Here is a 13,676-nt window from a genome sequence, read left to right on the forward strand (position 1 = left end):
AAGGGTTAAAAATGACCTCCCCCCCCCGCCCCCAGGAGAGATGGCCATGCTGCATTCTCTTCTCCTCCATTCTCCTTCTGGGATCTTAGTGACATATACATGAACACTTAGCCTGATTGTCAGGCTGCCAGGTCTGGGACTTAAACCGCGGTCAGCCATGTGGAAGTCCAGCAACATAACCATTATGCCATCTCCTGGCCCCAAAAGTTTAATTCTTTGCCCACCTCTCCCAAAATCCTGATATAAGTAATATATGCTTTTCATTTATACATTTTCATGTAGTTACTTGCAGAGAATCTGTAGATAAATGTAAATCATATTTTTGTCTCTACTTCTAAATTTCCACATTTTCTTTACAGAATTGCTGCTAAGCGTGGTTACAAAACTCTGTTTTTTAAATATTTGGTAATTTTACAGTATTTTAAAATAATTTTTCTTAGGACATTATCTTGTCAGAGATAAAAAGCTAATTTGGAATCAGTTTTGTTTTGCCATATTTAAAGATTATAAAAATGTTTTTGTTTTTAAAGGTATTTCTCGTTCTTGTCCAAGGAACCAATTTGATTCAGCGACTTATGTCTGTTGCTTATACTTATGATAATCTGGCTCCTAGGTATGCATTTTTAATATATTTAGTGTATGTATATATTTGTAGTAAGAATACAGTGTTTTAAAACATTATTTCAAAAAAAATTTAAACTTAATGGAAAAATTATATTACAATGAACTCTTAAACCTGTCACCTAAATTTACATGTTACAAACATTTGCCCAAATTGATTCTGTATTTATGAACACACGTTTTCTGTGTATGCTTATGTATTATCCTGAATCTTACGTGAGATTACATTGCAGGCATCACATCACGACTGTTTAGCCACACATACTTTGATGTGTGTCTCCTAAAACTGTGGACATTTTATTAATAACCAGACTAAAATCTTTTTTATCCCTTTTTTTTTTTTTTTTTAATTGCCAGCATGCATTTGTACTCACCAGAGAGAGAGAGAAAGCACCTCCTAAGAAGGCATGGTCACACTATATAGTCCTTTCACCATGTCTCCATCCTATCTGCATCTTGGACATGCATTCATACACGCCCAGCATGTTTTTCAAGCCACTGATAATGAAATTTGAACTAGCACCCTTAATTGTTAGGCTTGTGGGGTCAGCCCAAATTTTCTATTTCACAAAACATAACATTGATACATTATCTAATACATAGCCTATACTCAAATTAATATTCTTCTACTCCTTTTTTTTTTAAGATTTTTGCCATAGGATGTATGTGCTCACCAGAGAGGAGAGAGACAGAGACAGGGAGAAGGAAAAGTGAGAATAAAGGGTGATTTCTCACCTCCAGGGGGCATGGCCATGCTACGGTACTCTCTCTTCCATTCTTCTCCTGGGACTTTGGGCACCCAGGCACACATGCCCAGCATGATTTTCAAGCCACTAGGTCTGGGACTTAAACTATAGTTGATCATCTGGAAGTCTAGCACCTAAACCACCACAACACCTACTGGCCCCTTCCTATTACTATTCTTTGTAACATGCTGACCTATGGGCTAGTGGTTACGGGAGCCAGGTCCCACATGGCCTACCACAGTTTGAATCTCAGCCTACACAGCTTGATAAACAGCAAGAGCGTGTGTGTGTTCCTAAAATCTCAACAGGATAGAAAAGAGGAGAAAGGATTGTGGCATGGTCACTCCCCACTGTAAAGTGTCTTCTGCCTCTTTCTCTCTGTTCTCTGTGTGTCTATGGTGAGCATATGCACCTTCTGGCAAATTTAAATCTCTCTCTCATACCACTTAATGACACTATTTTTCCTGATGCAGAATCACGTATTGCATTTAGTTGTCACATTTCTTTATCTCTTGATCAGAGATATTTTTTGAGTCTTTCTTATTGTTTCTTGTGATTAAGTTCAGATTATACATTTCTAGCAAGATGCTCCATAAATAATGTTGTGTCTTTCCCAGATATATTTTGGTGATGTCAGTTTATCCCATTATTGGTGGTGTTTTTAATTAGTCAATCTGGTTTCCTCTAAGTTCCTTCTCTACTATATAAAGTGTCAGATTTTTCCTGTTAATTATTAAATAATCCTTCATAAGATATTTTAGAACTGTATACATTTGTCAGCTCTCCATAAATCTGTCACTTCCTGGTTTTAGCTTTCACTGTAATTAATGTCTGAATTAAATATTAATATTTTGTTCACAAAATTGTTTTCTTTTTTATGTTTATTAATTGACATTAATTTTTATGTTTATTAATTAATAACCACTTTAGCTTCTGGGACTGTCATTCTAGTCTCTGCTTTCTATGAGTTACTTATCAGTGATTCTTTAAATAAATAATAAAGACCCTCCCTTAATGTTTTATCTTTTTGGAGAGTGAAGTTATAAACTTTAAAGGATATCTAGTAATAAAATTCAGTTACTTTTAATTCATTGATGAATTTAATTCATGGTTGTGTTGTATTTTTTTCTTTACAGAGTTTTGAAAGCTCAGTCTGATCACAGGTCTAGACATGAAGGTAAGAGTTTCTCAAAACTATTTTTTAATAAAAATACTTTCAATAATGGATATTTTAATATATACTTTCTTTTTAACAATGAGTAATGTATCTTCTTTTATCAAAAGCTTTTATAGTCATACTTTGTTTTGATTTTCTTTAGTTTCACATTATTCAATGTGGCTTTTGGTGAGTTGGGCTCATTGCTGTTCTTTAGTGAAATCTAGCCTCGCAGATAGTGACCATTTACAAGACTGGCTAAAGAAATTGACCCTCCTTATTCCTGAGGTAAGATAAAAGCTGAAGATTAGTATTACTGTATTTCATATGTTTTTATATTATTAGCAATGAAAATGAAAGCAGAGCTAATAGAAACAAATTGCATGATTCTATAAATATATCATCTGTTTAGTCCTTTAAGGGTTAGAAGGTTTCCAACTATGTATAGCACTTACAAAGTGTGAATGGGTCCAACAGGTAGTGTAGTGGTTACATCGCTGGACTCCCACATGGTCAACTAGTCTGGTTCATGTCCTGCACCCCGTGGCTTGAAAATCACACCAGGCACATATGTGTGTGTCCAAGGTTCCAGGTGGAGAAGGGATTGTGGCATGGCCATCTCACTTTTCCTCTCACTGTCTCTGTCTTCATCTCTCTGGCAAGTCCAAGTGCCCTATGGCAAAACCTCTTTAAAAAAAATGAATGTTGGGAACCAGCAGTTAGCGTAATGGCTATGTCGCTGGACTCCCACGTAGTTGACCGCGGTTCGTGTCCTGGACCCGGTGGCTTAAAACTCACGCCGGGCGCGTGTGCGTGCGTGCCCAAGATCCCGAGAGGACAATGGAGGAGAAGGGATTGCGGCGTGACCATCCCCTCTTGGGGGTGATTTCTCGCTTTCTGTCTCTATGTCTGTCTCTGTCTGTCTGGCGAGCACACGCGCCCTACAGTGAAAATCTCTCAAAAAAAAAAAAAAAAGAATGTTGTATATTCTGTGACATTCATATTTGTCTTGTTCTGAAATGTTTGCTTACTTAGTGACTATTTTGCTTTGGATTTTATTTGTTTATTTGTTTGTTGCCAGAGGACATGTGTACTTGCCAGAGAAGGACAGAGAGAGGTGAAAGCACCTCCAGTGTGACATGGTGATGCCACACTCTCTTTTTCTCCATCATGTCAGGATTTGGGGCACTCATTCACATGCACCCAGTGTGTTTTTCAGCCTAACAGGACTAGAATTCAGACTGTCATCAGCCATGTAGGATCCTGCCACTTTAACCACTTAAGACTTAAAAATATATAAACCAGACATCCAGTAGGTGTGTAATGGTTAAGATACTGACCTCCCACATGACTAATGGCGGTTTGAGTCCCAGTCCCAGTGGCTTGAAAATCATGCCAGGTGCATGTGTGTGTGTGTGTGTGCATGTCCAAAATCCTGAGAGGAGAATGGAGAAGAAGGGATGGCATGGCCATCCCCCATGGGGTGTGAATTCTCTCTCTCTCTCTCTCTCTCTCTCTCTGTTTCTCTCCAGCATGCCCACAAGCCCTATAGCAAAAAAAAAAAAAAAAAAAAACTTTTAAAAAATTGTTTTTTTAAGTATAAGCCAGTTATATTTTGCTTCCTATTTGACACTGAGGCCAGTATAATTTTTACTAGCCCTGTCTTGATGTTGGTAATATCATATTCCTAAGTGAACTCATAAAATTGGACTCTTTACTAATGTACTTAACCACAAAGTTAGATATTTTTAGTCAGTATTGTCTAATAATACTACTGTTAGTTCTAGATGGGATGCCATGTATTCTTTATCTAGCACTGTCTTGGGTAACCATTTTGACAGTTAGGCAAGTACTTTTGAATGTTGTGCTTTTAGTATTTTCTCAGTTGCTTCAACTTCAAAAACTATTTTATTATCTTGTACATAACTTACACCTTTATGAATACTCTCCCCTCAATCCCTTGTCTGTTGTGCTTATTTGGTTTTGTTTCTATAAATGTTTTATGGCCATAGTTAGGACTTTATCTGCAGTTACGTGTTGCTTAAAAACTGAGATACTTTCTAAGAAATGCACATGGGGCTAGTTTGTTGCTGTACAAACATTGTAGAGTATACTTTCATACAAATCTCAGTGATATAGCTTATTATATACCCGAGATATATGGTATAATCTTATGGGACTACCACTGCATATGTGGTATTTTGTTGACTTGAACATTGTCGTAGGGCACAAGACTGTTACTCTAGTTTGGAGTACTTTATTTGATAAATTATTTACATGCAGGTGTGTGTGATCAGAACATTTAATTTAAATATATTACTGAAGAGTCACTTGATGCTATCTCTGCTAACATATTAATATTATTTTTATTTTTTTAGTACTAAGTCTGTCTTTGAAACTTGCTTTTTCATTTAGACTGCAGTTCGTCATGAATCTTGTAGTGGTCTCTATAAGTTATCTCTGTCAGGACTAGATGGAGGAGACTCAATCAATCGCTCTTTTCTTCTACTGGCTGCCTCAACATTGTTGAAATTTCTTCCTGATGCTCAAGCACTCAAACCTATCAGGGTAAGATTTTTGCTTTGTTTAGGGGCAATTGTAATTTCCGTAATTTTTTTGGCTCATGTTCATCATTGCTCTATATTCTTGAATTAATTTTGAGCACATGGTTTTGCGTATAGTTATTACCAAGAAGATATTGGTTACAGCCCTCCATATTTGTGGGTTCCACATCCACACATAAAACCAACTGCAGATGGGAAATATTCAAGGGAAAAACACATACAGCAATTAAAAAAATCATAGGAACCAGAAAAATCCATAGAGTATATCAACCATTATATATACTTTGTATTAGGTGTTATAAGTAATCTGGAGGTGATTTATTTAAAGTAGGTTTGTACACACATCTGGACTAAGCCCCCTAGAATACCAAGGGATGACTGCATTTCTTAAAGTGACAGCATTGCAGTACATTGTATCCACATTACAACTAGGAAAGAAATCTGTGTTTTGATTTCAGGTCTGTCGGCTCTTATGTAGGTACATTGTTTTTGGAAGTAACATTTATTCTTACTACAGTAGGTTCTGGGCCTTGCATTAGTAAGTTAAATGATAGACTTTTCGTAAATGCAGCCTCCTTCTCTAGTCAGTATTTTTTTTTTATCCTTATGGTATTCTAAATTTAAAATTTTCTTTCCTATATATATATAGTGTATATACCAGCCTTATAAAAGGCTTCTATCACATAATAAATCAACACTTTATTAATAAACTTTTGTAAATCCCAGAAATATGTGTTGTGACATTTATCTTACTTTCCATTTATTTGTATCTTTTCAAATGTAAGTAATATGAGAGTAATACTTTTCTGAGTTCTCATGGTAGTCATTTTTGTACTTATTTACTCTGATTTTATAAAAACTAGGAGTGTACTCTCCATTTTTGGTTAGATTTTGAATACTCTTTAATTCATATAACAATTTATTTTGTAGAATTTCTTAATTGTGTTACAATGTTATTTTGGAAATATTTTTATGAAGTTTAAATTTTTTTTAATAGATAGATGATTATGAGGAAGAACCAATGTTAAAACCTGGATGTAAAGAGTACTTTTGGTTGTTATGCAAATTAGTTGACAACATACATATAAAGGACGCTAGTCAGGTATGTTGTATGAATACGTACATGTATGTTCATGACTTACATTTGTCTTTATTATTAAGTGCTGTCTTATATATAGCTGGTTAATACTGTCATAATTTTTCTGTTTGTTCATTTCAGTCCTGCTCTAAGTCCTTTCTTGTTTTTTTACTTTGACCTTATTTGAAACATCTTCATCTGGTAGTTTCCTATCTCTTCTGAGACAAGTTTGTGGATATGAAATCTTATTTGGAAAGTGAAATTTAGATTTTAAATACACAACTATCTATAACGCATGTAAATATGGAATTCTGATTGTGTAAAATCAAATTTCAGTTAATATAGAAGTTATTTTAAATGGCTGACAGGTAGCATGGTGGTTAAGGCACTGGACTTCCACATGGCTCACTGTAGTTCAAGTCCTGGACCTGGCAGCTTGCTTTCTCACTTTCCCTCTCTTTGTCTCTCTCTGGTCAAATTAAATAATAATAATAACAATAAATTTAAAAAATCTTACATATAAAAAAAGTTATTTTAAGCTACAGAAACTTTATCAGTATTCCAGACTAAAATTATGTTTTTCTCCCACACAAGTGTTTGAACCAAGTAAATTTCAGAGATAAACATACCACATGTAGGTTTTTGTTTTTTCCTTTTTATATAAATTTAGTAAGCTAGTGTGTCTACATTAATTCAGAAGAAATAAGCACATGAAGAAAATCCATTTCAGTATTTAGGAAATATTTCTTCTGAGATTTCTTTTTCGCTTCCCATGTATTTAAATGAAAGTGCAGTTAAATACATTTTACATTTAAAAAATTCTATGGCCAGCCCTGTGGAACAGTGGTTAAATGCTATGCATAGGGAACTATATCCCGCATGACGAACAGTGGTTTGAATCCCCTGGCAGCTTAAAAAACACTGGGCACATGTGCATGCATGGCCAAAATTCCAACAAGATACAGAAGAGTTTACCATAACCAACCCTCATTAGACTGTGCTTTCTCCCTCCTCTCTCTTTGGCTAGCACTTGTGGCCTCTGGCAATTAAAAATGAAGGGAAGGGAAGGGGGGGAGAGAAGGGGAGTGAAGGGAAAAGGGTGGGTAGGAGGGGGGGAAGGCAGGGATGGGGAAGGAAGAAAGACATAGTATTTATACTCCTTTTTAGTTTATATCTGAATTCTTCAAATCTTTCATTTGAAAAATAATTGTGAAAGTTAATATCAAGCAGGTTTGAATTTACTTATTACTCATAAAACATTGATTTTTGTTTTGAACCTGTATTTTCTATTTAAGCCAAAATAGGAATCTAATCTTTCTTGCTTGTCGGGACAGTTTCTTTTTAATAGATCTGAGTTTGTCTGTATTTTTAAATCCTATTTGTAATGTCTATTTTCATTTTTTTCAATTATAATGAAAATTAAAGCTCTCTGAAAATAACTGTCAAGTTTAGTTGATTAGTAAGCCTAGTTTAGGGGCCAGCAGGTGGTATAGTGGTGAAGGCGCTGGATTCCCACATGGTCAACCAAAGTTCAAGTCCCACCCAGTGGCTTGAAACTCACATGCTACATACATGCATATCAAAATCCCAAGAGGAGAATGGAGAAGAGATTTCAGTGTGACTCTCTCCCCGGGAGTGTGTGTGACTTTTTTCACTGTTGTCTGTCTGTCTGTCTCTGTCTGTCTCTGTCTCTCTCTTTCTCTCTCTCTCTCTGTCTCTGACAAGCACATGCACCCTATAGCACAAAAATTTCTCTTAAAAAAACAAACAAGGACCAGCAGATGGCCTAATGGCTACATCACTGGACTCCCATGTAGTCGACCATGGTTTGAGTCCTGGACCCGGTGTCTTAAACTCATGGCATGCACATGTGCGTGTGTACCCTGGTTCCTGAGAGGAGAATGGAGGAGAAGGAATTGCGGCGTGGCGATACCTCCTGGGGGGTGATTTCTCGCTTTCTGTCTCTCTGTCTCTCTCTTTCTGGCGAGCACATGCACCCTATAGCAAAAACCTCTCAAAAAGCAAACAAACAAAAAAGCCCAGTTTAAAGGTGATATTAAAAACAAACTTGAGTTGGTGAATTATATGTGAATTACATCTTGAAACTATTAACTAAAAGATAGAACAATAGACCTTAGTGTCTTTAAAATGATTTATTGTAGCCATCATAATTTGTTGCCAACATTCCATTGATTTTTTTTTTTTGGTAGGTCTATCAGTGATGCCTTTAAAGCTATAACTGTTAACTGGCATCATGTACTGGTAGAACCTCCCTAAAATGAAAATCTTAAAATCATAAAATCCAAAATTTCTTAGTGCTAACATGACACCACAGGTAGAAAATTTACACCTGATTTCAAGTGAAGGGTTGTAGTTAAAATGCTGCAATACAAAAATACTGTATAAAATTTCCTTAAGGCTATGTATAGGAAGTGTGTAGGAAACGTAAATGAATTTCATGTTTAAACATGAATCACAACTTCCAAGTTTTTCATTATATATACACAAATATTTTAAAACCTGAAAAAAAAATCCAGAATCTGGAACACTTTTGGTCTAAGCATTTCAGGTAAGGGAAACTCAACCTGAATAAATAAAGACTAGATTTATTAAGTTTATAGTATCATTAATGATTTTGAGGAGAACCAAATGTGTAAGAAAAATTTTGTCGTTTTAAAAATCTGAGTACTACTAAACAAAAATCTGAATGTTGTGTTTTCTTCTTGTATTAAGACAACTCTGCTCGACCTAGATGCTTTGGCAAGACATTTGGCTGACTGTATTCGAAGGTAAAATTTAATGTGAAATTGAAAATTTTTATTTTTGATGAAAGTTAAAGGATGTAATTATATGAACTATCTTATTTTGTGTTCTCTCTTTTTTTTTTTTTTTCCCCGTAGTAGGGAGATCCTTGATCATCAGGATGGTAATATAGAAGATGATGGGCTTACAGGACTCCTAAGGCTTGCAACAAGTGTTATTAAACACAAACCACCCTTTAAATTTTCAAGAGAAGGACAAGTAAGTATTATGATAACAAAATGTGGGGGCTAGCACGTGAAATAGTGGTCAAGGCACTGGGCTCCCACATGACTGACCTTGGTTTGAGTCCTAGACCTGGTGACTTGAAAGTCATGCGGGATGTATGTGCATGTGAGCCCAGAATCCCAGGAGGAAAATGGAGAAGGTATTGTGGCATGGCCATTGCCCCGGGAAGTGATTTCTCACTTTCCTTCTCACCATTTCTGGTGAGTGAACATGCCCCTATACTATTTCAAATGATGTTGCATTGATGATGAAGCTACATCCATCATTTTACACATAGGAAAAAAGTTCTAAATGTATAATTGCTGGTTCATGAGTGTATACATTTATGATTTTATACAACCAAGTTGTCCTCTGGAGACTGAGCCAGTTTAAGGGCTAACCTACAGTCTGAGTTCCAGTTTTGCCACATTTCTACCCATCTACTGTATCTTTATGTAATTAATTTCTCTTAGTCTGATAGGTAAAAATAGATCCTCATACATTTATTTGGTATTTCTTTTATTATAAATAAGGTTGAGCTGGTTTCAGGTGTTTGAAAGCCATTTATGTGTGTTAACTTTTCTCTGATGTGCTTAAATCATTTAACATGCCTATTATATCTGTTATTAGTCCTTTCATTATATTAATTTATAGAAATCTCCTATAAAATACATACACTTTTCTAAAATGAATTGCAAAGAGCTGACTCTTAGCATGGTGCTTAAGGGCACTGAACTCCCCACATGACCAACCTTGGTTCGAGTTCCAAGCCTAGAAGCTTGCTTTCTCAGTTTCTTTCTCTCGCTCTCTCTCTCGCTCTGTCCCTCTCTGGTCAAATTTTAAAAATAAATAAAGTCAAAAAATAAAAATACAAAATATAAAATGAATTGCAAGGCTTTTTTCTATTCGTGATTTGTCTTTGTGGATTTTGTTTTTTACCTCACTTATTTATTTTTAATTTGCCAGACTCCTCTGGCAAATTAAATCACATGCGCTTGAAAGAAATAGAGGGAGGGAAGGTGAGAAAGTCCCCCATGGGACATGGTCCTGAGCAGTCCCTTCCTTTCAACTTTCATTCCTTTTGAGATTTTAGGCAGGCATGTACACACACCTGCTGGTCTAGTATTTAAATTGTGCAATAGGCCATGTGAGATCCAGCCACCTTAACCACTGGTCTACAGGGTTGCTAATTTGATTTTGTTTTTTAGAGATGTTTGCTCTAGGGTACGTGCACTCACCAGAGACACAGAAAATAAGAAATCACCCCCTGGGGGATGGCCTCACTGCAATCCCATTTCCTCCATTCTCCTCTCGGGACATAGGGCATACATGGTGCACATGCCCAGCGTGAGTTTCAAGCTACTGGGTCTGGAACTTAAACCTTGTTTAACTGTGTGGGAGTCCAGCACTTTAATCACTATGCCACCTGCTGGCCTTGCTAAATTTTTTTTTAAATAGAGTTTTTTCCATTTTTATGTAGTCAGATTTATCAGTCTAATAGCCATTAGCTTGTAATGTTTTCATAATTTCATTTTTAAACTTTTTCTGTAAGAAAATTATTTAGTTGAAATGAATAATACAGAAAGATTAATTGGCTGATTTATTTTTTATCCACTGACTAGAAATGCCTCCTCTATCATATTGTAAACTTTTATACAGATTTTATTTCTAGACTTTCTGCTTTATTTCATTGGTCTGTTTACTCATTTATATTGTATCTTAATTATGTATAGTTACAGTAGTTATACAACTTTTAGAGGTTGATAAATCTTCATTATTATGCCTTTTCAGAGATATCTTGGCTTTTATTTTTCTAAATAAACTTTATCAAATTATCTGATTTAAAAAAAAAAAAAACTAGTTTTTTATCGGAATTGCATTCAGTTTGTAGATTGATGAAGAATTGATATCTTCATGATTTTGAATTTTTCAGTAGAAGAATAGAATAGCAGGACCAGCCCTATAGCCTACTAGTTAAAGGGTACTCAATTCCACATGGCCAACCAATGTTTGAATCTTGGCCCTGTGGCTTGAAAAAAACACTAGATATCTGTGTGTTCCCAAATACCAACAGGATAGAGAAATGGAGGAGGAGAAATTATGGCCAGACCCAGCCCTGTTGAATATCCCCATTGGGGGGTACATTTTTCTTCCTGTCCCTTTTTCTTTGTGTCTCATGAGTCCATGTACCCTCTGGCATTTAATAAAATTATATTATTTTTTTACATAAGACCAGTCTTTTTGTGTTCCTTACTTGGAGATTTTCTTTATCTAGAATTTGGATTTTTAGTACTTCTTAAGTTTATTTCTTACTGTTCCAAGGAATTCTGTCATTTTGGTTGGTATATTATAAATAGAAGTTGTAGATTGTTTTATGCTCCAGTTTATTTAATATAAGTTATATGTTCTATTTGGAATATAATTAATATCCAAGTTGAGATAACATACTTCGCTCTTTTTCTCCCCCAGGAATTTTTAAGGGATATCTTCAATCTTCTGTTTTTGTTGCCAAGTCTAAAAGATCGACAACAGCCAAAGTGCAAATCACATTCTTCAAGGGCTGCTGCTTATGATTTGTTAGTAGAGATGGTAAAGGGTTCTGTTGAGAACTACAGGCTAATACATAACTGGGTTATGGCACAACACATGCAGTGTAAGCATTCTTTTTTCTTTTAATGTTTACAAGTTTTGAATAAAGAAATGAGATTTTAGAGGGCATTATTTAAAGAATCCCCTCTTTGCACACATTGTAACCTATTGTTGTTAAGATATTGTTAAAGTTAAAAACTAAAATCTGCATTTAAGAAAAAAGCACAAAGGACCTTTTTATAGGCCTTTTAAATACTTGAGCATTATTTTGGTAAAATAATTTAGTGCCAAGTGTTGACATCTTGTTTAAAGTTTAGATAACAAATTGGTTTTAGAATATATTTGTACCTAATGCTAAACATTATCATAAATAAGGGCCAGTAGGTGGCATGGAGGTTAAGTTGCTAGATCCCATGTAGCCAGCTTGAAAATCATGCCATGCATGTATGCATGCATGCTCAAAATCCTGAGAGGAGAAAGGAGGAGAAGGAATTGCAGTGTGGCCATCCCCCTGGGCACAATTTCTCACTTTCCTTCTCTCTCTTGTTCTCTGTCTCTGGCAAGTGCACACACCTATAGTAAAAACTAAAATAATTATATGTAACGTCTCGTATGTATTTACTAGATAACTAATAGAAGTTGCAGCTGTAAGTAAAAACACAATATATTATGTTTAATTGTTTGGGGGGGTGCCTCTTTTCTCCCCTTTTTTCTCAGCAGCCCATGCACCTTATAAATGGGACTATTGGCCTCATGAAGATGTCCGTGCTGAGTGCAGATTTGTTGGCTTGACTAACCTTGGAGCTACTTGCTACTTGGCTTCTACTATTCAGCAACTTTATATGATACCTGAGGCAAGACAGGCTGTCTTCACTGCTAAGGTAGACTCTTCCTCACTTTAAAAATTACAATTGTTGGGCCAGCAGGTGACATGAGGGTGAAGGCTCTGGATCCTCCATGGCCAACTGCATGGTTTGAATCCAGGACCTGGCAGCTCAAAAATCATGCCTGGTGCATGCAAGTGTGCCCAAAATCCCAAGGAGAATGGAAAAGGGACTATAGTGTGGACATCCCCTTTGGGGGTGATTTCTTTCTTTTTTTTTGGAGAGATTTTCGCTATAGGGCGCGTGCGCTCGCCAGAGAGAGAGAGACATAGAGACAGAAAGCGAGAAATCACCCCCCCTGGGGGGATGGTCATGCCGCAATCCCTTCTCCTCCATTCTCCTCTCAGGATCTTGGGCATGCACGCACACGCACCTGGCGTGAGTTTTAAGCCATCAGGTCCAGGACGCAAACCGCGGTCGACTACATGGGAGTCCAGCAACATAGCCATTACGCTAACTGCTGGTTCCCCACTTGGGCGTGATTTTTCACTTTCTCTCTCTGGTGAGCACACACACCCTACAGCAAATTTAAAAAAAAAAAAAAATTACAACTGCCAGTGGCATGGTGGTTAAGGTGTCTGGATTCCATGTACCAAATTTGTAGTTTGTGTCTTGGACCTGACAGCTTGAAAAAACATGCCAGGTGTGTGTGCATGCATACATAAATCCCAAGAAGATAATGGAGGAGAAGGGATTTTGTCATGGCCATCCCTCACTTTCTCTCTCTCTCTCTGTCTCCAGTGAGTGCATGCACCCTATAGCAAATTTTTAAAAATGCAACTCTGTGGGCCAGATGATGTCATAGCCATAAAACACGATGCTCTACCAGGCAGACTCATAGAAAGTTCTAGGCTGTGTCAGGAATACCCTCTGAGTATATCTGGCATGTATGCCCATGAGCTGGGATAGCTGAAGCTGGGAATAGAACGCAGTTTCAGGACATAGTTGGGGGTGCATTCTCCTTCTGTCATTCATAGAAGAAATAATGTTAAAAATTACAGTGTCTGGCCT

General features: G+C 36.4%; 1 protein-coding gene across 4 annotated transcripts in view; it reads left to right on the forward strand.

Annotated features, from left to right (window-relative positions):
• The window catches only part of USP34 (ubiquitin specific peptidase 34), a 246,799-nt gene that overhangs the window by 148,720 nt on the left and 84,403 nt on the right, over positions 1-13,676 (forward strand). For all 4 annotated transcript variants that reach the window (XM_014589224.2, XM_027773341.1, XM_027773342.1 and 1 more), the window contains 9 exons: positions 531-613; positions 2,504-2,544; positions 2,687-2,811; positions 4,939-5,091; positions 6,085-6,189; positions 8,899-8,954; positions 9,066-9,186; positions 11,662-11,845; positions 12,502-12,662. In XM_014589224.2, coding sequence (XP_014444710.2) covers positions 531-613; positions 2,504-2,544; positions 2,687-2,811; positions 4,939-5,091; positions 6,085-6,189; positions 8,899-8,954; positions 9,066-9,186; positions 11,662-11,845; positions 12,502-12,662 — 1,029 coding nt within the window. The remainder of the gene's footprint in view (positions 1-530; positions 614-2,503; positions 2,545-2,686; positions 2,812-4,938; positions 5,092-6,084; positions 6,190-8,898; positions 8,955-9,065; positions 9,187-11,661; positions 11,846-12,501; positions 12,663-13,676) is intronic.

Source organism: Tupaia chinensis, unplaced genomic scaffold, assembly GCF_000334495.1.
Source record: "Tupaia chinensis unplaced genomic scaffold, TupChi_1.0 Scaffold000341_1, whole genome shotgun sequence".
Lineage (NCBI taxonomy): Eukaryota > Metazoa > Chordata > Mammalia > Scandentia > Tupaiidae > Tupaia > Tupaia belangeri.